This window comes from Staurois parvus, unplaced genomic scaffold (genome assembly GCF_062004578.1).
Source record: "Staurois parvus isolate SC_StPar_1 unplaced genomic scaffold, SC_StPar_1.0 ptg000151l, whole genome shotgun sequence".
Lineage (NCBI taxonomy): Eukaryota > Metazoa > Chordata > Amphibia > Anura > Ranidae > Staurois > Staurois parvus.
Window position 1 is genome coordinate 21,127,501 of NW_028317947.1, and position 24,125 is coordinate 21,151,625.

The 24,125-nt window shown below is 42.7% G+C and overlaps 2 protein-coding genes across 3 annotated transcripts in view; one reads left to right on the forward strand and one right to left on the reverse strand.

Moving 5' to 3' along the window:
• LOC149464600 (proto-oncogene Wnt-3) overlaps positions 1 to 11,609 on the forward strand; it is a 29,131-nt gene extending 17,522 nt beyond the window's left edge. For both annotated transcript variants that reach the window (XM_089674624.1, XM_089674623.1), the window contains exons 3-5: positions 1,690 to 1,955; positions 5,951 to 6,435; positions 7,506 to 11,609. In XM_089674624.1, coding sequence (XP_089530750.1) covers positions 1,690 to 1,955; positions 5,951 to 6,430 — 746 coding nt within the window. In that variant the 3' untranslated portion in view covers positions 6,431 to 6,435; positions 7,506 to 11,609. The remainder of the gene's footprint in view (positions 1 to 1,689; positions 1,956 to 5,950; positions 6,436 to 7,505) is intronic.
• Positions 11,610 to 13,067: 1,458 nt separating this feature from the next.
• NSF (N-ethylmaleimide sensitive factor, vesicle fusing ATPase) overlaps positions 13,068 to 24,125 on the reverse strand; it is a 114,820-nt gene continuing 103,762 nt past the window's right edge. The window contains exons 13-21 of the mRNA XM_089674621.1: positions 21,916 to 22,011; positions 21,612 to 21,768; positions 21,382 to 21,515; positions 20,087 to 20,153; positions 19,923 to 20,002; positions 19,698 to 19,832; positions 16,830 to 16,943; positions 16,589 to 16,644; positions 13,068 to 14,381 (exon numbers count right to left, since the gene is read on the reverse strand). Of these exons, the coding sequence (XP_089530747.1) occupies positions 14,354 to 14,381; positions 16,589 to 16,644; positions 16,830 to 16,943; positions 19,698 to 19,832; positions 19,923 to 20,002; positions 20,087 to 20,153; positions 21,382 to 21,515; positions 21,612 to 21,768; positions 21,916 to 22,011 (867 nt within the window). The 3' untranslated portion in view covers positions 13,068 to 14,353. The remainder of the gene's footprint in view (positions 14,382 to 16,588; positions 16,645 to 16,829; positions 16,944 to 19,697; positions 19,833 to 19,922; positions 20,003 to 20,086; positions 20,154 to 21,381; positions 21,516 to 21,611; positions 21,769 to 21,915; positions 22,012 to 24,125) is intronic.

Genomic DNA, 24,125 nt, shown 5'->3' on the forward strand with positions numbered 1-24,125 from the left:
TGCTTCTCAGTAAGTAATGTGCTGGCCTTCTCTCCTGCCTGCATGCACATCCTGCCTAGTTGGGATATGACACAGTTGTGTCTCCATGTGATGCTGTGCATCCTATTCGGGAACCTTAGTGTAGGAGGGGATTTGTACAGGACCAAGGGAAGCAGATTTTGAATGTTGTAGGAGGAGGTCCATACAAAGCCTATGGGAAGGAAATTTTGGATGATGCAGGAGGGGGTCCATACAGAGCCAATGGGAAGGAAATTGCAGATGGTGCAGGAGGGAGTCATTCCAGAGCCAATGGGAAGGAAATTGCAGATGGTGCAGGAGGGGGTCCATAAAGAGTCTATGGGAAGGAAATTGAGAATGGTTCGGGAGGGGGTCCATACAGAGCCTTTGGAAAGGAAATTGTGGATGGTGCTGGAGGGGGTTCATACAGAGCCTATAGGAAGGAAATTTTGGATGGTGCAGGAGGGGGTCAATCCAGAGCCAAAGAGAAGCAGGTTTAGGATGGTGCAGGAGGGGGTTCATACAAAGCCTATAGTAATGAAATTGTAGATGGTGCAGGAGGGGGTCCATACAGGGCCTTTGAAAAGGAACTTGTGGATGGTGTGGGAGGGGATCCATACAGAGCTAATGGGAAGGAAATTGTGGATGGTGCAGAAGGGGGTCCATACAGAGCCTATGGGAAGGAAATTTTGGATGGTGCAGGAGGTTGTTAATCCAGAGCCAAAGAGAAGCAGGTTTTGGATGGTGCAAGAGGGGGTCCATACAAAGCCTATGGGAATAAAATTGTGGATTGTGCGGAAGGGTGTCCAGACAGAGCCTATGGGAAGGAAATTGTGGATGGTAAAGGAGGGGGCAATCCAGAGCCAGAGAAGAGCAGATTTTGGATGGCGCAGAACGGTCTCCATACAGAGCCTATGGGAAGAAAATTTTGGATGGTGAAGGAGGGAGTCGGTCCAGAGCCAGAGAGAAGCAGGCTTTGGATGATGCAGGAGTTGCCCATACAAAGCCTATGGGAAGGAAATTTTGAATGGTGCAGGATGGGTTCCATACAGAGCCAATGGGAAAGAAGCTTTGGACAGTGTAGAAAGGGCGTGTGTACAGGGCTAATGAGAAAGAGATTTCGGATGTTGCAGGACAGGATATGTACAGAACCAAAAAGAAGCAGATTGGAGGTGGATGGTGCAGGAAGGGATTAGTCCAGAGTCAAGGAGAAGCAGGTTTTGGATGCTGCAGCAGAGGCTTCTGTACAGAACACAGCATTTTATGGAAGCTCCCTAACAGGAGGGCCTAGTGCAGTAGATTGCTTATGTCTGCAGAAAATGGGAAGTTTACCAACATTAGATTGAATTGTAATGACCAGTCAGGTACTAAAAAAGGGAACTATAGAAGTACTGAGGGATTTAATAAATCGTATTTTCAGTGAAGTCACACCACAAACAGAACCTTTTATCTTTGCTGTATATAGGGAGGATACACCCAATCAAAGTATTTATTGCTATCCGTGTCCCCATTGTACAGATCCCAACACTCTCCAGAGAGGCTATATATGGTGATTTCAGCAGCTGTCCATTTTTACAATAATGTCCTGCTTTTTCATTGTGTCTCTGATCTAATAGTGCTGTACCGGCAATATAAATATGGTGGTATCAAAGCATGGTGTAACAGAGTGTGCCTTCTATTTGTCTTTTAAAGCCACGCGGGAGTCGGCCTTTGTTCACGCCATTGCTTCAGCTGGAGTGGCCTTTGCTGTGACCCGGTCCTGTGCAGAGGGCAGCTCCACCATCTGTGGCTGTGACTCCCACCACAAAGGCTCATCAGGGGACGGCTGGAAGTGGGGCGGCTGCAGTGAAGACGCAGACTTTGGGGTCCTGGTGTCCCGAGAATTTGCTGATGCCAGGGAGAACAGACCAGATGCCAGATCGGCCATGAATAGGCACAATAATGAGGCGGGAAGGGCGGTAAGAGAAACTCACCGTTTATAAAAAAAAAATCTGGGTATTGTGGGACACACAGCTAATAATAAATAGCAGCAGATCTAATGTACAGGTTGTCTCTGCATAAACGATCAATGAAAAGTAACCTGTTCTAAATGCATTAAAGTGTACAGTGCATATCTGCAATACATGCACATGCTGAAACATACCTGTCAGTCCACCAAAAATCCACTGAGCTTTTCAGCTTGAACTGCCCTGTCCTGTGTGCTGCAAAAGGCTGACACACATATGGCATTTATTTCACTTGCTGTACGTATGCCTGTACACTTATGACATTTTACAATTGTGCCAAGAAAGCAGATATGTTGTACACCTTTTTATATATGTCAATGCCCCCCCTGTACTACTCCACCTAAAGGTTAGTGGAGTAAAGCTACTTATACCTGTATACTTACCATGTTAAAATGGTTATAAAGGTTCAGTTTAAAAAAACCCAAACAAACATGTTATACTTGCCTGCTCTGTGTAATAGTTTTGCACAGAGCAGCCCCGATCCTCCTCTTTTCGGGTCCCCTGTTGGTGCTTCTGGGGTCTCCCCCCTGCTGAGTGCCATCAGAGCAAGCCATTTGCTCTGAGGCATTTGTGTGCTCACTCCTGACCTGCCTCTGTGTGTCTCATAGACACCTCTGCCCCCGCTCCCTTCTCACTGGCTGTGATTGATAACAGCAGGAGCCAATGGAGCCACTGCTGTGATTCAGCCAATGAAATAAAGAGAGACCCGGGAGAGCTTTATCTCTCATGTACAATACTGGATCAGGCTGAAGTAAGTATGTGGGGGGGGGGGTCGAGCTGCACACTGAAGGTTTTTTTTTTAACCTTCGTGCATAGAACCTTTACAACCACTTTAAGTGATATTTCAAAGTGTGCCAAGCAGCCCTCATGAAATGTAACATTTTAGGTGTACAGCCATAGTAGCTGACGTACTGTACAGTGCATTCATAAGGTATTCACACCCTGTTCGCTTTTTTCAATTTTGTTATGTTGCAGCCTGATACAACAGTAGTTTAAATTCACATTTTCTCTTCACTTAGTTCCCCATAACGATAAAGTGAAAACAGAATTTTAGAAATGCTGATAACAAACACGTCGACAGCATGATGCTGCCACCACCATGCTTCACTGTTGGGATGGTATTGGGCAGGTGATGAGCGGTGCCTGGTTTCCTCCAGACATAAAATTTAGAATTGAGGCCAAAACAGTTCAACCTTGGTTTCATCAGACATGAGAATCTTGTTTCTCACTGTCTGAAAGTCTTTCAGGTGCTTTTTTTCTGTTTCAATATCTTTATTGTGGTTCAGCAAAAAAGGAACAGGGTAAGACATGCTCACAAGTTGCCCATACGGGACTAGATATATGAGTTGGGTTACAGAGACCAATGCAGAAATACATACATGATACCAGTCACTAGGTACTTTGAGCCATAGGGCTGGTAAATAGTAACAACCAACAGAAAGCAACCGTGACCCCAAGCCAGGGTCATCATGGCATAAAGGGGGTCGCGCCTAAGGGAGTTACCCCCAACAAACCAGCAAAAATTTGTAGGACATAAATAGAAAAGAACAGGAAAGAGAAAGAAGGGGGGAAGTAGGAGAGGTTGAGGGATCAGGAAAGAAAAGTGAGAAAGAGGAATGACTCCTCGGACTCGAAGGTGCGCTGCAGGTAGCAATCAAAGGTGGCCAAAAAAGGCCGGGTGTAGCATGGGGAATGCACAAGGTATCCAAGGCTCCCAGACTTTAAGAAACTTGGGGTGTGAATCATTCAGAATGCTAGACATTTGCTCATCAGAGTTGTCATCTGTGTCTTCACCCCCTGGAAGGCGACCCCTGTGGACTTCCAGGTCTGGGCTATGGTCCGTTTAGCTAAGATAAAAAGATAGATGGCCAACCTGTGTTGAAAGGTATATAGGCTGGGTATCAGGAAGTGTAGGAGGAACAACCTGGCATCCTCACACAACATTATATGGAATAAGGTCTGGAAAAGGCCAAACACCCTGGACCAGAACCCCACCAATCTTGGGCAGGACCACCAGGTAAGTAGTACGTCCCCTCGCTGACCAAAGTTTCTAAAACATCTGTCACTGCTCTCCGGGTAGTCATGTGCAAGCCAGCTGGAACTCAGTACCACCTCAGGAGAACCTTGTATGCAGCCTCAAGGATATTTGTATTAAAGGAACATATGGCTATGGCTGTCCAAGCCTTATTCCAGTCCACAAGGTCTATGGGAGACTGGAGATCCCACTCCTAGTGGGATACATACGCTTATATGCTGATAACGATCGTCTGTTCAGGGATGCATAGATAGCTGAAATGAGACCAGGGGACGCTGAGTTATGCTGGCATGTGTGCTCAAAATGGGTTTTGTGGTATGGGAAAGTAGACGTATGGCGAAGTGCAAAGATCCAATGTTTAAGTTGTAAAAAGCAAAAATGTTCCCTAGCCAGGGCTTCATGTGTCTCCTGAAGGGTTTCCCAGGTCAGAAAAGAAACGAGACCCATGTAAACCCATGAGAAGTCCACCAGGTGAAGGCCTGGGGTTCCTTCAGGCCCGGAGGAAAAAGGGGATTGTAGGTGATGGGTAACAGTGGTAAAAAGTGGACATCAGGTTGCCTGAATATCGAACCGAGTCCCATACCCAACAGCTATGCTTCATGAAAGGGCTCAGGGATGGTGGGTGCAATTTTGGTGGAAGCCAGAGCAATGTGTGGTGTGTAATCGGGGCACAATTAGGCAGTTCAGGAAGTACCCAGAGGTGGACATCTGAAATTGCGTGGAGTATAGATAAAGGGGTGACTTGGGCCACAATGTAATATCTAGATGTGTTAGGAACCTCTAAGTTTTCCTGCAGCCAGTGAGCATAAAGAGTTGATCTAGGGACTCTGGGATGTTTCTGAGCCCAAATAAAAGAAAGCATCCTAGTTTGTAAGAGGCAGAGAAAGATGGATGGAACTTTCACTGGGGAATTGCCAAGAGTTCATATCAGGTGCTTTTTTTCAAACTTTAAGCAGGCTTTCATGCGTTTTGCACTAAGAAGAGGCTTCCGTCTAGCCACTCTGCCATAAAGCCCAGACCGGTGGAGGTCTGCAGTGATGATTGCCCTTCTGAAACTTTGTCTCATCTCCACCCAGGATCTCTGGAGCTCAGTCAGAGTGACCATCTGGTTCTTGGTCACCTCTAAGGCCCTTCTCCAATTGTTCAGTTTGGCCCGGCAACTAGCTCTTGGAAGAGTCCTGGTTGTGACAAACTTCTTTTATTTGAGAATTATGTTGGCCACTGTGTTCTTGGGAACCTTCAGGGTAGCAGCAATTGTTTGGTAGCCTTACCCAGAACTGTGCCTTGCAATAATTCTGTCTCTGAGCTCTGCAGGCAGTTCTTTGACCTTGTGGCTTTTGCTCTGATGCAGTATGCATTGACATCTGTGAGGCCTTTTATAGAGAAGTGTGTGGCTTTTCAAATCATGTCCAATCAGTTTACGTAATTTACCAAATGTGGACTCCAATCAAGGTGTAGAAACTATCAAGAGAAATGGGAGGCACCTGAGATAAATTTCAAGTATTGTTGCAAAGGGTCTGAATACTTATGCCAATGTGATATTTTAATTTTTGTTTTCATAAGTTTGCAAACATTTCTAAAATTTTGTTTTCATTTTGTCATTATGGAGTACTGATTGTAGATTTAGAAAACAAATTAATGAAAACCACTGTAGTATAAGGCTGCAAGAAAATTGAAAAAAGTGAGGGGGGGTCTGAATAATTACTGAATGCACTGTATATAAAGCACTATACAACATGCCTGTGTACTGGAGGGTGCTGGCTACAGTGAAGGGATGAATGGGTGAATTTAGCACTGTAATAGTCCCTTAGACTGTAGGGGGAAAAAAAAAATCAGTCTTCATAAAGCAGGCAAGCAGTATTTGTTTTTTTTCTTGTAACCTCGTTTTCCTGTGCTTGTACCTTTTTCACAGACCATCCTGGACCACATGCACCTGAAATGCAAGTGCCATGGCCTGTCTGGCAGCTGTGAGGTAAAGACCTGTTGGTGGTCCCAGCCAGATTTTCGAGCCATCGGTGACCACTTGAAGGATAAGTACGACAGTGCCTCCGAGATGGCTGTGGAGAAACATCGTGAGGCACGTGGATGGGTGGAAACCCTGCGGGCCAAATACTCTTTGTTCAAACCTCCCACTGAACGGGACCTTGTGTACTATGAGACCTCCCCAAACTTCTGTGAACCCAACCCAGAGACTGGCTCATTTGGGACACGGGGGCGTTCCTGCAACGTGACCTCTCATGGGATAGATGGCTGTGATCTGCTGTGCTGTGGAAGAGGCCACAATACCCGGACTGAGAAACGCAAAGAGAAATGCCACTGCATCTTCCACTGGTGCTGCTACGTGAGCTGCCAGGAATGTGTTCGCATCTATGACGTGCACACCTGCAAGTGACATGGGTATGTCTGCAACTATATTGTGGTTGCTGTAAATTGTCCGATAGTCATTTAGTTGTCTTCCTACTGGGCCCAAGAGGTTGGGGTAAGCAGATCTATTTTCCTGCGGGCAAATTAATGGAGAACACCAGGCACAGTAAAATGGTAGTGTAACATTGTGTCCTTCCTGTCTTTGGTTGTGAGCTCCATTGCTATCATGTGAGGGTCAGCTCCCAATTGTGGTGAAAGGGAGGTTAGTGCTGGTTTAACCACTAGAGTTAAACCATTTCATTCTCCTGTGACTATCCTATGAGGCTGCAGGACCCCTGACCCTCTGTCTGGACAATGTTGACTGGCCCTGTGCCAATCACATGCTCCCCACAAGAAACCTCTCTGGCAATGCACACCAAACAGAGCATGTGCAGACATGCCACTGCTGCTGTGTACTGTGAAGAGAAGACAGGATCAAACAGCCTTTTTACACAATGCAGAGGACTAACCCCTTAGGTTCCAGTGAGTAGAACAAGCATGCCTTACTGCATATACAGACTGATTTTCCTGTCGTGGGTTTAGCAACACGTTACAACTCACTGATCTAGAGCAATGACACAAATCAGAGTTCTATCTTCTCTTCACTGCATGCTTGTTCCCTATTTGTAAATCTCAATGTATTCAACACAGTCAGGCAACTAGCAGTGGAAGAAGCGGTTGGCACTTGGATGCCCTTCCTGTCATGATACTTTTCTCCTGAAGGGAAACAAAGAACATTTATTATCACTGAAGACGCTGAAGGAGGCTACACACTGATCTGGTCTGCAGGTTGGATGTTGGTTACACAGCAGTAAGACTGGGTGGAGTAGACTTTGTTGTGATGATGGCAGAGTGGCTGCTTCCATCTGAGGCTTCTTGCACAGGTTTTCTTTATTATTCATTCATGTGGTCAGAAATACAGTCTGCACCAAAATACATCCAGAGTTATTCTGGTGAAGCCTGTTTATCTGATCGTTGTTGACCATTAGCAAGTCTAGATCCACATCATTCCAGGTGTATTTACAACTACAGCAATGTTTATCTGGATTTTCTATTGTCTGCAGGCATGGATTATAGAGAACATAGAGGTGGCTCTGGACCGTTTCTATCACCCTGGAAGTACATATGAGAAAAGCATCCCTGATAACAGCTGGTTTTTCAGAACTCATTCTGGACCCTGGAGTATATTCTGCATCTGAGGTGACCCACAAAAATGTCTCCATATTGTTTATGAACTCCTGTAGTGAAGCCGTAATCACTGGCTGGGATTGGTGAGAAAGAGAATATTTTTTTCCTCCATTATTAATCACAGTGATGGTCCAAGTAATTCCGTGTCTAAGGTCATCTTTCATTTTGACAGGAAATGTAGAAATTTGCACAAGAGTGCTGCAGATTTGGGGGTTACCCTACTTGTTCAGGAAATGGGATCTCTTAACATGTTCTCATGCGGTTTGCCTATTACCATGGCAGTGAGGTAACCATACATCGTATAGTCCATCAATGTGCTCACAGCTACAAACGGATGGCTGTTGTCAGTATCCAGCACTGGACAAGAGCCTATTAATCCAGATAATTTATTGCTTGTACTGCACAGGGTCCCGTTATTAGAGCTGGTCTCCACCTTTAGGGGTTAGTTCACCTTTACTGACTTTTTCAACAAACTTCCCTATGCTTTACAGTGTCCTCAGTGAGGCTCGGTTCACATTTATGCGGGTTGTGTTTCTGTATTGCGTTTTTTTTTCCTTTTTTTAACCGCCGCCCGCCCTATAAGGTACTGAAGTGCACAAGGCGGTTCTCTCGTTCTGGGAGGACGTCATATGACGACCTCCCATTCTAACCGTGCAGCACGGCGCTCGGTGTCCCTCGGACACAGAGGATCAATGGAAAGAGCCGAAGCTGTCGGCTCGGTCATGTGATCAGCTGTGTCCAATCACAGCTGATCACATGTAAATAGGGAAATGCCGGTTATCTGCATTTCTCTCCTCACGAGCTGTCACGCTGACCGCTCGAGAGGAGAGCCAGTAGTCGGCTTTACTCAGCGGGGACATGTACACTGATCATCAGGGTACTGATGATCTGTGTAGCCCCAGCAGTGCCACCTGTCAGTCTCCATCTGAGATGCCTTTCAGTGTTATCTATCAGTGCCATATAGGAGTGCTGCCTTTCACTGCCCATCAGTGTTGCCTGTCAATGCCCATCAGTGAAACGCGGAGATGTGAACGTGTCCCATAGGAAATCATGTTAAATGGACTGCTGTGCGTTTCTGTAAACCGCTGCAGAAACCACTTAGGAGTGAACCTTAACATGCAGCTCTTTTTGTAAAAGAAGGATCATTTTTTTTTTTTTCCAGCTGCTTCCCCCACCTCTATTCTGCATATGGAGGATGGTGATGGGAGAGCAATGAAATAATCACTTTGACAAAAAGTAGAAGAGCATGTTCTTGTATTGAGGACAATGTAATTCATAGAAGTTTATATAATCAGTAACGATGGACTAACCCTTTAAATAGTTTGACTCCTACACATAATCGATTAAAAATGATTTTTTTTTTTTATATTATTCCTCCAATTGGCTGTTAGAGATTGTGACATCATCCTTCTGCCTCAGCTAATCAGAGGAAGCTTTTTTTATTCATTCATAGAATACAAAGCTTCACATGAATGGCTGAGCAACATTTTGTTCTGGGAATGTGATGGGAAGTTCCTCTCCCACTGCTAGATTGCAGCACTGTATGTACCTGAGGATATGTACAATTCTTAGTAAATAGTTTGTTACAAACTATTTAAAAGGGACGTTAAATGTGGAGATCAGATTTGAGGCTCAGCCATCATTTAGTACTGATGCCTTTGGTGCAGCTTTTTCTGAACTTGCTACAAAATACACAGGCTGGATGTTTTGTTTTTTTCAGTCCAGGATTTCTTAACTCCACGTCTGTCTACAGATTAAGGTTTTTCCACGTGAACATGTTAAATACCAAATAGGAGCAGCTTGGCTCATACAGTAGGCATAGAGACCCCCTAAGTGAATAACATTTGGCTTGCTAAGAGCAATGTGGATGAACCATTATTCATCCTTTTTTCACCATTTCAGTACTCTAGTAACTGTCTAGATGCCAGCAGGCCGCACATTTGCATGCGGCTGGCATGAATAGTACTGGAATAAATGGAAAAAAAGAAGTATAATCTATTTTATCTCTCACTTTCATAACCTAACTTTAACTGCCCTGCATTGGTAATAGTTAAACAGCATAAAAACATACAAGAGCAGAGAGTAGACATTGAAGGGGACCCGTCTTTTTCCAAAAGTGAATGATTTGGTGGGGCTGTGCTTGTCATGGCTGACACAAGCATAACGTGCCCTTTAGCAGAAGGAAGGAGAAGTAGAAGGGGTACTTTACTATGCCAGTCTCACAGGACAATTGTCTTCCTGATGCAAAGAGGTGGATCGTTTTATTCATTCCAGTTAGTCCAGGGTGGTTGGGAAAGAGCCAAGAAACATTTTTATATAAAACCACAATTACCCTTTTAAGCCCAACTTCAGCCCCAAAGTTCTGGATAGAGATACAATTTAGTGCCAGTCTAGCCTTAAAGTAGAACTAAAGACAAAACGTTTTTCCATTTTGGATAAAATAGAAGAGGGTCATAACCTTTTGTCAGTTTTTTTTGGTTGCCATCTGTGTGTCCCATTGGGGTGGTTTACCTTCATTTCCTTACCCATAGCCAAAGCAGGAATTGAGAGGAAATCCCTCCAAAGTGAAGGAATACCTGACTGTCAACAGAATTAGTGTCACCATTCAAAGAGTTCCCCTCTTACTGCTCTGGTGACAACCTACATAATGCGATTTTCTTTCACCCTCGTGGATAACAGAGGGAGTAACTCTGCCTAGTGGGGGCACAGACTGCAATAAAACCCCAACAGGTGTTCTGATCCCTCTAAACACCAAAACTAAGACATGGCTTTTAGTTGTACTTTAAACACGGACCTGACTGCATCTATAGACAATCTGACACACTTCTCCCAGTCTGTTTATTGGTTCACTAAGCTGGTTGTCATTTACACTGAGACCCCAATCATCACATTTTGTGGCTGCAGTCAGATTTATATCAGATCCAAAATTCATCCAGCTAAGATGAGAAAAGGGGGAGAGTTAATGGCATAAAAGCTCTGAGCACAGCACAATTCTGTACTGCAATGCAGCAAAACATGACACTGTATAGAAGACTCAAATGTCACATAGCCGGATAGACCATGCGAGACATAGCAAGGGCCACGTTTTATATACAGAATCATTTTATATTTGTTATTTATTATACATTGTGTATATATCCTATATGAGTTAACTGAAATTATATATAATATATTATAAATATATATTTGGAAGAAAAAAAAAAGTGTGTGTATTTTATTTAGATGGTGCAGTAAATGTTTATTTACATGATATTATGTTTTGACTTTGCTACAAAGTAGTAGAATAGAGTCTTCCTACTCTCCTTTGTGGAAGTGAATGACTTGCTGTATGGTTTCATGGATCTATGTATGGTCCTTACCCCCCTATCATGGATCCTTTTGACCAGAGGAGCATGTAATACTCTCCTCCCCCCCAAACACAGAGTTGGGAATTCCCTGTTGCAGAGTACTTCATGTTCTCTTTTAGGGTTCACAATCCGGGCATACAGTGGATCCTTGGGGCTGAATTCATAGGTGTATGAATAACTGTGGTCAGGAAACCTGTACAAATGAATGAGCTGCCAGCAGCCAACCGGATGTAATTATGGATGGAGCGATTAGCTGCGGTCAGGGACAGATGATTGGTCCTGCACACAGACTGTTTGCATCCAGGGCCGCTCATCTGTCCCTGACTGCAGATAATTGCTCTAGGCAGCTGCTGTCAGCTCATCATTCATTTGTACAGGTTTCCTGGCTGCAGCTTTCCACATTCCCATTCTGCCACAGGCTTCCCCTAAGCCAGCCACACATTTCACAATCTAATGGCACGAGTGGTAGTAATGTGAGGTCTTACCTGATTGGAATATACATTGAATGGGTCCTTAGACCACATATGTACTTCACAATGGAAAGGGAAACTGTCCAAGAAGAGTGTAATATGTGGGGGGGACATGCCTACATGCACTTCCTTGGTGGTTTGATTATTTATTGGACGTAGTGGAAAATTAAATTGCGTTCTGTAAAGCAAAACATGTTCTCTGCTTTTAATACTGTAATTTCTAGGAACAATTGTTTTCTTTTTTGTATGCATTTCAGATACAGTGAAAATAATTTATATCCTCTGTCAGTTTTTTTATTGCCTGTCCCCATTGGGGAAATTCACCATTATATTTGTCCTGATGACTATTGTTCTCACAGGTAAGAGGAAAAATGATTTTAAGAGATTTCCTTTCACTTCTTTTTATGTCTCTGGATTATGAAGTGAAAGAAAAGTTCCCCAGTTGCACTGACGGGTATTTAATCCTTTTATACCCAACATGGAAGAAAAAAAAAAAAGTGTTGTCTATACTTACAAATGAAATACATTATGACATAACCAGCCACTGAAAAATTCCAGGAAAGATATTTGATGCAGTATTAAAACCAAGAATGTAATGCAGCTTACCTAGCATTAGATGTGTCTGCATTAGTTTTCTTTTTAGGCTTCACTCCCTCTGTTTTCATCACCTGGTGATCTGGCCAGTAATACACCTCCTGTCTCACAGCACATCTGCACGGAGCAGAGTGTTGGATAGAATGAAAGATTTAATACATTAACAAACTGAAGCCCAATGCCAGCTTACACTTTATTAGCAGTGTTTTTTCTTTTTAGATAAAGATTTTACATAAATAATTAAGCTGATCATTGTGCCACTCCTGCTAGTATTAAATGGCTTGTCTCATCTCTGCAACTGATACATTCTGCTGGAGAACTTGTTCTTTTGAAAGTCAACAGACTTGATGGCCAGATCACCAGATGAAAGTAGAAGAAAGCAAGCCTAGAAAATAAAATAAATGTAGCCGTCCCATCTAAGAATTGGTAAGCTGCAATATAATTGTTTGCTTTTAACTTTAATTTAAACAAAACATGTTTTAATTACAAGGAGATTTTAAAAGGAATGAATCAATTGTCTGGTTCTCCTGGGGGCTCCAGCCACCATAAAATCTCCATCTCACTGTTGGACTCTGTATTGTGTATTCAATGGGGAAGTCTTTGTATAGACCCAGAAATCTCCCTCCTGAGATAGACAATAGTCTCAACCTACTGTTTACCCAAAAACAGAACTTTCAGAATTCAGTGAAATATTTTAAATTTTAACTAGATTTGAGAAGATAAAACCACCAAGGCCTGCAATTGGAGGGATTCTGCCAAGAGAAATGTATGGGGCTGCCATTGTTGACTGCAATGGCTTCCAGAGTCTTTGACCCAATAGGAATTGTGACACCCATTTACAGCGTGTCGCCTCTTCAAAGTATTTAAGCCAAATACAGTCTGGCAACTAGCAATACTGAAAAGACCATCAATGGCAGCCCCCCCCCGACTTACTTCCTTCTGAAAGAGCCCCTTTTGCCGCTGTACAGACCATGTAACACTCAATCCATAAAACATGACTTCTCTCATTACACTGCAGACAGAAACATCCGATAAATAGTTTCTTTATTGCAATGATTGTTCAGCAGTAATAACCCACAGAATATTTATTTCAACTTAAATCCACAATAAAATATACACATACTGTGGGACGGAGGATAAAACATGTGTCTGTAAAGCAGAAGATGGGGGGGAAACAGCCACAGAGTCACATCACTTGTTACCAGGAGGAGGGGAGACACAGAACTGATAGAGGGAAGGTGGACTCAGCGATGACAGTGTGGATCTCAGCAGTCTAAGGGGGATAAAGCAACCCAGCACAGCATATTTACACCCACTGGAGCATATTCAGTCCATAGAGACATGCAAGGTGAGGCAACAACCCCCCTCAAACACCTTTGAAGGAGGTTTAGATTCCTGACAAGTACTTGAAGTGTATCCATCACCCTCCTGTAGCAGGGCAGCCATACTGTTCACTAAGCCAGTCCTAGGCACTGGCTCCTATAACGGCTATTCCAAATCACAGCACAAAATGGCTGCCTACGTGATGGTCACACTTGGACACAAACAACATTATTCTCTAACATCATATGAGGAAGTAATACCCTTTATCTGTACAAGCTGGAGGGCTAAACCGTTTGCAGAACAACTGTACAGGTGACCACAACCGTAATCCACTGCAGCAGGACGTACAGACGATGATATGTGACTGCTTTGGCCATTTGTAATAAATATTCACAATCTGTATTCAAAGCACAGTGTCACAGATCAAAACACCATTCAAGTCTAGCAGCTGTACAATCTGGCCACTTGTTTAACGATGAAACCTCATCAATAAAAAGCAGGGTTATGACTTTTGGACATATTGACCATGATTGGGTTAATGAACACATGTTCCAATATGGCTGCAGCATGGTCTGTTTTGTGCCTATAAATGATCCGACTGCTACAAGAAAAGTAGAGAACTTCATTTTAAAAATACAATGGTACAGAATGACTTCACCACCGAAGGCCACCTTGTCCATCTGTCCCACCATAATATACTAAAGAATACAGAGAACGTACCATGGAGAACTCAAGAGACTGCTACAACATGGCCGCCTTGTGCATTCATATAACTTAGGAGCAGAATGGATGGACAAAGCTGAGGTGGCGTAACATTGTGACAAAGCGTTGTCAGATACATGCATGTCCTGTGTGACACAGTACTAAGGGAACGTGTGGAGTGCTTCAAGAATCCACCCTTCCCAGGAACAGACGGTAAGGGGGTGGAATGTTACTGGTTGTGAAGGAGACATCCTCTAGTGCTCCTGCCCACATCAACGAGAAGTCCAGTTAAGCGTAGTCACGATGGATTGGTTCTCTGGAATAACAAAAAATAAAAAATAAACTGAGTGCAGGCCTCTACAAATACTACCACTGCTAACCCCAGCACGCTGGTGGCAACTAACAACACTTCTGATCTGCAGATCAGGTCAGGGACATGCAATTATTAAACCCAGGAAGCTGGGTGTCATACGGGTCCAATGGCTTTAATAGCCTAAAGCAGGGGTGTCAAACTGGTGGCCCTCCAGCTGTTGTGAAACTACAAGTCCCATCATGCCTCTGCCTTTGGGAGTCATGCTTGTAACTATCTTGCAATGCCTCATGGGACTTGTAGTTTGGAAACAGCTGGAGGGCCGCCAGTTTGACACCCGTGGTCTAAAGTAGCTAACCTGATCAGAAGTGCTGTCAGTTGCACCACGTTCGTTGTATCCTGGTTTTGGGCTCTGAAAGCACTGAACCTTTTTGGGATTACAGCAATGGCAGACTCCAGCATTTTCTCACTACAAATTTCCTCTGCAAAGACAATGCCACTTTGCTCTGTATGGGTAAGGTGACATTCTCTCTTTAACCCCTTCAAGTCCAGACAATTTACCCCCTTACTTTCCAGGCCAATTTTCAGCTTTCAGGGCTGTCACCTTGAATGACAATTGCCCATTCATGCAACACTGTACCCATATGAATTTTTTTGAGACAGATAAAACTTTATGTTGGTGGTATTTATTCACCACTGGGATTTTTATTTCTTTGCTATATAAATGAAAAAGTCCAAAACTTTTGAGAAAAAGTGTTTTTCTTATAAAATTTTGCAAATAATCTTTCTTCATAAATCTCAGCCAAAATGTATTCAGTTATCTTTTTAGTAAAAAAATAAATAAAATAACCCCAAATTAGTTTATAAACAAAAATTATAATTTTTCTAAATTGTTTTTTTTTTACATTTTTATATTTATTAATTTTTTTTAACATACCATCACCTTAGCAGTACAGTGTCTCCATAGTGACATCTTGCTTACTCCTATTCATGTGATCACTGATTGGCCAATCAGTGATCACATGATTGGGACCTCACACAGAGGTCCCATACAGCGATCAGTGTTCCACTGTGTCCTCTGGACACAGCGGGCACCAGCTCGCGGTGCCGCGCGCTCCCAGGGAGCATGCACAATCCAAAATGGCGATGCCGTTTATGAACACCAACCTGTCCCTGCACTGCCACGGTCCAGCCATTTATATACAGCAGCCGGACGGGAGGTGGTTAAAGGCCCTTTCCCCCTTATACCTAACTTACCAGCGCTCTCTTGCCAATTCCTTCCTCCTTTTCAGCCAGTGACAATACTGGGCACATCTGTGTATGGGGGAGCATGTGGCCACCTCCCCTGTTACAGTGCTAGCCCTGACCATTGTCATATGACTGAAGGAGCAACAGCCGTGTTCCCCATGGTTGCGGATTCACTTAGACCCAGCTGCAATGATGGAAGGAGAAAGTGGGGGAGCGCTGGTGAGTATACGGTGGGTGGCCCTTTGCAGAGACATTGGCATTTTGCCCCTACATAGATCATGGTGGTGGTGTTTATAAAGAGAAGACATGCTTGTCACTCCATTTGTCTGTCACCACAATTCACCGAGGGTCACTCCTACCATCTATACAAATAAGTTCATTCAAAAGCAGCAAGTGGAAAAAGATTCAGGACACAGTGCCAAAGAAGTGAGCAGTCAGTTCAGCCTGCAGGGACGCTTAGTGTGCTCCACCTTCCTCTGAGTACAGGGCTGGAACATCCCTCCATGATTCTACACTTGCAGTCAGACTACATCGGGGGCATCCTGGTGCCAGTGTGTACAGTGACTTGCTGCATTCAGCTCCATGTGGTTGAAGTTGGAGAAATATGTATAGGAGCTTTGAGATTCTACAGCCATTCCCTGGCAGGGGACACTCTGCAGACAATGTGTTCTGGAACATGGGGAGTGTTTACAGCTTCCTGCAGAAGTCTAAATAAAACATGCAAAATCTCTGATTTTTCCACTACTGGCTACTGGCAATAACTATGTGAATTTAATGAAAAAACGAAAAAAAAGAAATTTTTGTTCGCTGTTTCAACCCTATATAAAGAAATAAATGAGAACACTGTGTATGTTGTGCTGCCTGCAGGCCAGGGAAAGAGCACACACATTCTGACAGACCAGAGCACAGGTAGAATTTCCTAATGCGCTCTATCTCCATTCACATACCCCATCATGCATACTTACGCAGCTTCTTCTTTTAGGAGGGCAAGAAATTTGCTGACACGATACTCTGGGTCCATCTAAGAAGAACAGATTGTAATTCTAGATTAATAAAGACATATTTATTCTATATAAAGTCTACATTTGCTCTAAAAATTGTTGGCCACTAGGCGGCAGTGTCTCTCACGGACTATACTGGCCAGTGGATGGTACCACCAATGTGCTGCTTCCTCCCCCCAGCACAGCCCTCCCTGTGTATCCTCACCTGCATGGACATCTCAATTAACATTAGCAGCTTCTTGATTCCAATGTAAACTTTTTTTCCCTTCACGTGTTGTGCGATGATGGAGCGTTCATTGTCCTTGAAACTACCCAGGAGCTGAAATGAGCAAAGAGAACGGTAAGACCCCAGATAATGAAATGGAGAAAAGTGAGCAGTACAAAGAACAGTCCACAAGACATGCTGGGAGGTGAATTGGCTCCTGTCTAAATTGTCCCTAGTATATGTATGTATGAATGTAAGTTAGAGACCTCAGACTGTACACCCCTTGAGGGTTAGGGACTGATGTGAATGTATAATAGATGTGAGTGTGAAGCGTACATTGACAGCACTATAGAAGTACCTGTAATAAATAGATCCACAATTGTCCTGCAGTATTTTTTTCCTACCTCTAGATGCCCTCAGTCTTTTGGGCTGAATGTCAGCCAGCATTCATTCAACCACATTCCTCTGAGCCAGGCTGTCTAGAACCACCCCCTGGAGTGGCATCATCTCAGGGGATTACGGCACAGAACAATCGTTACATGTTGTAATGTGGCCACCATTCTGTGCAGCTGTAAGGGCTGCCCCCATTGCCAGAGAAGAGGGAGAACATGTAACAAGGTCTTACTAGTTAGAAGATCCTTAGAAAGTGATGGGAAAGTTGTCTTTGTGTTTATCTTTTATATCCACAAATATATGTTGCGCTCCTAAATACTTCTCAATTAATAATTAAATTATTACCATTAAATTAATTCAAATTATGATACAAATAACTAAAAAGTGTATAAATACCAAAAAATATTTAAATAGATAATTTCAACTAATCAATCTCCTCCAAATAAATATCAAAATAATTCCACATAAAATACTCCTCTGAAAAATATTTTACCAAGTGCTCATAAAGCATTAGTGACATGATGTACTTACTAATACCCTCAATTTCATTTATATTCATAATACCCTCATTTAATATAACAAAAATAATAAACCAACTAATAACACTCAACTAAAACGCATTTAAATGATCCCCATAAACAAAAATAACCAAATGCTCATAAATAACTAGTAGTGATTAGTATGAATCCAAACATCATCAAAATAATAGTCCCATTGAATAAACAATGGTTTGTATATAGTGACTTGGTGCTTGTGATATCACAACCCCCTAATGAAGCCACGTGATTGGAGGCGTAACGCGTAGGGGAGGGGCTACGTCATCACTCGGAGAGGAGCTGCACAACACGATAGACGGCAGGTGTATGACTCAGAGGCCAGCAGAGGATTTCCAATGGGATATTGCGTTATTTAAACCTGTCTAATGTGAGTTTAATACTTTGATGGTGGGAATAAAAAAGTTTTAAAAGGTAAAGCACTATGTCCTCGATTTCTTCCTGCATGCGGAGTAACACAAGGAGAGGATAATTAGGAGGTCTGGGATAACAAAAGGAGTGTGTAATCCCTGAGGGGATAATCAGCCACCAGAGGATACATCCATTACTCCTAAAGGAAGGATCTCCCAATTTTACCAGCAAAAGTATATGTCCAGCAGGTTCCAGGGAAAGTGAACCGAAAGCGTGTATAGCCTAATTGCAGGCATCAAAGGAGGTGAGCGCACATCTTCACTATTTGAAGGATTCACAAAAGTCACAAATTGAGGAACAACAAGCACCAAGTCACTATATACAAACAATTGTTTATTCAATGGGACTATTATTTTGATGATGTTTGGATTCATACTAATCACTACTAGTTATTTATGAGCATTTGGTTATTTTTGTTTATGGGGATCATTTAAATGCGTTTTAGTTGAGTGTTATTAGTTGGTTTATTATTTTTGTTATATTAAATGAGGGTATTATGAATATAAATGAAATTGAGGGTATTAGTAAGTACATCATGTCACTAATGATTTGAGCACTTGGTAAAATATTTTTTCAGAGGAGTATTTTATGTGGAATTATTTTGATATTTATTTGGAGGAGATTGATTAGTTGAAATTATCTATTTAAATATTTTTTGGTATTTATACACTTTTTAGTTATTTGTATCATAATTTGAATTAATTTAATGGTAATAATTTAATTATTTATTGAGAAGTATTTAAGAGCGCAACATATATTTGTAGATATTTCTAACACAGTTGTAGTTATGTGTTTTATGTTTGCGATCCTCTAGTAATTATCACACCTGTGGCTCACAAGTCACTCTGATTCATCTATACCTATCTTTTATATCCAGACACAAACTTCCAGTCATATTAAAAAAAATAAAATAATAATCAAACTAATCTCTGACTGATATTGTCATAAAGGTGTAATGTACAAACATAGGAGGTAAGATAATGTGTTTCCTGCATTAGAAAGTGACAGCTCCAATCTGCCTGGTTATGTGCAAAACAGGCACCTTGCTCTAGATATCTGCTGGATCAAGATGTACCAAATAAAACAGCTATATACAAAAGGTAGTATTGATTATCAATCAGACTTTGTTATGGCCAATAATTATTGAGTGGTTATCACGGTTGCCTCACAGTTCTGGGGTCCTGGGTTCAGTCACCACAAATAAAAGGCAGTAGTCACGATATTCAAGGTACGGGGCAAAAAAAAAAATATCAGTGATGGTGGTAGGCTAGGCAGTGGGTCACACGGCTTTAGGTGTGTCCTTGGTGCAAGCTGGCTGGTTTCCAGCACCCTAACAACCAATGATACCAAGCGGCCAGGCCATCCACATCATGGTTAATGCACTACACTGTGCGGCCTGGCTGCTGCAATTATTGAATTTTTTTCCATTCCTCTAAATGTCCTGATGGGTTAGCAACCTGTCTTCTATAAATGTGCCCAGCAAATAGCAGACTCTACCAGATATACTGACCTCCAGAGATTCCATAAGCTGCTCTCCTGTGGTGATATTTGGAACTTTGACGGTTGTACTGAAAGCATCCAACATCTCCATCTCTTGAAGAACATCCTTGCGGCTGGTGGTGCCAATGATCAGTAGTTTACGACCCTGAAGGCAAGAAGATGGTTAGCGGGGCTGTGGATTGAACTGAAACAATGACAATATTACAAGGTAATCATTCCCAGAGTATACTCATACCTGAGGAGGGGCTTTCTTTAGCAGCACAAGCAGAGCCTGCAGCACCAGATTGGAGAAACGGGGACCAATCGGCACATAATCTACAATGACAGAGCAGGAAATATAATCCCAAAGCGTTCCCCGACACGGCCTTTATAAAGAAGGAAGAGTACAAAAAGGCTCACCTAGCAGCCTCTCTATGTCATCTACAACAACGCAGCTCAGTTGAGACTTGTAAGCGTCATCAAATATCTAGGAAAGAATTACAAATCACAATGATTAGCATGGAATATAGGGGAGGGAAGGAGTAAGAATGAGAGATATTGAATGAGCAACACGAGTCAGCAGACTATAGCAGTGGTGACCAGCTAGGGCAGGAGTAGGCAACCTGCGGCTCTCCAGCTGTTGCAGGACTACAAGTCCCATCATGCCTCTGCAAATCATAGCTGTAACTCAGTTTTGTAATGTTGCAATGCCTCATGGGAAATGTAGTTCCACAACAGCTAGCGAGCTGTAGGTTGCCTACCCCTGAACTAGGGGATGATTTGCTAAAGGAGTAGAGGTGGTTGTCTTTGCAAAGCGAGTGTTCATATATGAGGTACAGCTGTGTTCACTCTGAATACCTAATGATATCGTACAAAAAAAAAAAAGTTTTGTTTTTTTTTCCCCCCACATTGGTTATTTAAAGCAAAGTGAACAGGGCCTCGCCTTATCTACTATTAGCATTGCCTCTCCTCCTTCAGTACATCACCCCCATTGTACATCTGAAGCACAAAGTACATTAGTGGTGGCATAGCTGGCTCTGTTGGTGGTCTGACATCGTGAATAACCATCAATCATCTTTATGACATTAAAATGGTTCTAAAGGGAACCTTTTTTTGTTTTTACCTTAATGCATTTAGCGTAAAAAACACATTTTGCCATTTGCTGTGCCCCCTTCCCCGCCAAATAGTTACATGGCTCTCGTATCGACCTGGCACTGTGCCGGTGTCACTTACACAAGCTTGGCTGACAGCAGTGGGAGCGATTGGCTCCTGCCGCTGTCATTTAAGTCAGTAAGCAGAGATCGGGGTTGAGATGCGCTGTGTGTGTCAATGGACACACACAGCCCAGCTAGGGACTGATCCCGCACGTCTGCCCTCATAGGAAGCACTTTAAAAATGAAAGTGTACTTCAAACAAGGTTCCCCACCAAGTGTAAGCATCATATCACTGGTGATCAGAGAAGTTAGGACCCCAAAATGCAACTTGCCAATCCCTGCTGGACTTGATTATATAGCTGTGAGATGGAAAAGAGCAAATAACAGCCAGGTAAAAGGAGCACAGAGCTGCTGCCCAGGGAAACCAGATTCCTACGACTTTTCCTAATCTGGGCTAGCAAATACAAAGGAACATTTGCTTGGCTGCTATGAGCAATGTATTTTCCCCAGTTATTATTCAAGCTCTGTAAAGTCATGTGTCGGGAAGAAGAGAGTGAGTACTTTTTTAATAGCTTGGCACTTAGCGGTCTCTGAGAAGCCAATCATCTTCTCTGGTGAGCAGATCTTGATGAATGGGAAGTTGGATTCCTCAGAGATCTTGGCAGCCAGTGCTGTTTTGCCACTGTGTGGCGGACCTGTCAAGGAACAAACAGGAGTCAGCAGAAAAATATTTAATGACCTTTCTATACAAAATCATAAACTGCACCTCCAGCAGAATTCAATATTCCTACCTTCCAGAAGGACACTGACAAGGGGTGTGCGGTCACTGTTCTTTGTCTGCTGGACAAGCAGTTCCCCGTCCTCCAAGACACGGGTGACGGGGTCTCCCCACTTAATGATGCCGTTCATGATGTAGCTTGCATAGTCCTCTTGGTTAGTTCCAAAGGCCTACAAAAAGGTGAGATGCAACAAACTGGGTGTATGTGACACATAACAGGAGCAGTACGGCACATCAAGACAATAAACAGGGATACATTATCATAGTGAAAGTCCAGGAGGCTCAGTATCTGCCATGAGGAGGAAACAACTACTTACAGGCTTTATATCGTTCTCCAGGGATGTTAGGAAGTCTCCCCTTGTCACTTGCAGACGCTCTGCCTTCTCCATGTCAACCTCAACTTTGTTAGTGGCCTAAGAAGAGAGGGGAGATCTTTACTGAAGGTATCCAAGGTTACAAACCAGCTACCAGGAGGAGCTTTTCAATACATAAAACCCACTGAAGGCTAAAGTGAACAGGTATTCATGGTTTCCTTCTGACATCAGCTTGTGAAGCATTTTTGACAGAAATGGAATGTCTACATCAGGGGTGTCAAACTGGTGGCCCTCCAGCTGTTGTGGAACTACAAGTCCCATCATGCTTCTGCCTGTATGAGCCATTCTTATAACAGTCAGCCTTGCAATGCCTCATGGGACTTGGAGGGCCACCAGTTTGACACCTGCTGTCTACACTAACCTTTAGGTTATATATTCTGAATGCATTTCAAGTGTGGATATTGATGAAATACAGAATGGATTAAAACCTTGTACATATCAATTTCAAAATCAAGAAGGAAAACAAGCAAACAGATTCAGCTTCAGTGAAGGCCATGCTTGTCTAAGGCTAGGTTCACATCTGTGCGGGTGGTGCCGCTGCAGATCCGTACGAAAATCCATGCAGCCGCACCACCTGCATAGAGGAATGCGGACCCACGAGTGAGTACCATTAGTTCTAATGGCACACCACCAGCACTGTAAACCGCAACTGTACTAGGAACCGAGGTTCCCATGTGGGATGCATTTTCAGAAGAAGTGCAAGGACTTCTTCCCTGCGTGTCACAGGAGTCCATTCAAATGAATGGGCTCTCGTACCTTCGCAAAACGTGGCCCACACAGCCGCATATATGTGAACCGGGGTAAAGGGATGCTAAGATTGCAACACTTCGTATTCACTACACTAGAACCAATCATGTGACTATAGATGAGGCAGAAACTTCCACTTAGCACTCATTTTGAATGATTTCAACAAGTGAACTGGAATGGCCTATTCTGATCTTGATAGAACAAGAGCTGGTTAGGATCTACAATCTACTATTTTTGCAATGTGCTGCATATAACGGACCTATTTTCCCATTCTATAGATGAGAGACTAGAACAGGCCTTTTGCCAGGTATTAAGGTCAAACGAGTGTTTACACATTCCGGATGGTGGTTTGATATTGTCAGGTGTTGAAATATTAGGAAGATTATGGCTGGGGAAGCGATCACCAAACCTTTCCATTCTGAAAGCTCTTTCTAAATGGTAGCATTCCATTCAGCCTTACCTTTAGTGTGTGATATTCACAAATAAAAATAAACATATTTAAAACCTGCACCTCTCATATGAAGGTACACAGACTCAAAAGAAAGGCAGAAGTGTCCAGGGATCAGACCAACGTGTTCAATGTCATGGAATTATGTGAAAGACAGATTGGCACCTTTGTTCTAGTGAACAGTAATTATGTCTGTGCCGGATTCCTGCCTCCATATCTACACTTAGATCAATATATATTTGGACACAGGCACAATTTTAGGTTTTTTTTTTTCAGGTATTGACCAAAAATATTCGATCTATAGTTCTATAATGGATATGGGCTGAAAGTGCACACTCTCAGGTTTAATGTGAGGGTATGTACATCCAAATTGGAGGAAGGGTTTAGGAATTACAGCTCTTAAGAATAGCCATCCCCTTTTTTCAAGGGACAAAAAGTAATTGGACAACTGAATAAAATCATAAATAAAATGTTGATTTGTAATATTTTGTTGAGAATCCTTTACTGGCTGTAATTCCTAAACCCTTCCTCAAATTAAACCTGAGAGTGTGCACTTTCAGCCCATATACATTATAAAACTATAACTTGAATATGTTTTGGTAAATACCTGAAAAAACAAAAATTTGTGCCTGTGTCCAAATATATATGGACCTAACTGTATATTCCCCCAAATTGATATTTGTTATGTGCTGGATAAATAGGCTTTGGCTTACTGTATGGTAAGCGGATATTAAATGAAAGGCAGTAAACACACTCATCATGTTCTAGGGCTCATCTATAGCACAGAGTTTTCAGACATCGTGGTGTAAATACATAAACATGCTGAAAAACAAACTCTTTAAAGGTCAAGATCACCTTTAAGAAATAAAATAATAAATGCACATTTTTTCAGGAAAGAAATGTGCATTTATTCTTTTTTTTCACTAGAACCTGCAAGGTTCACTAGAACCTGTAATCA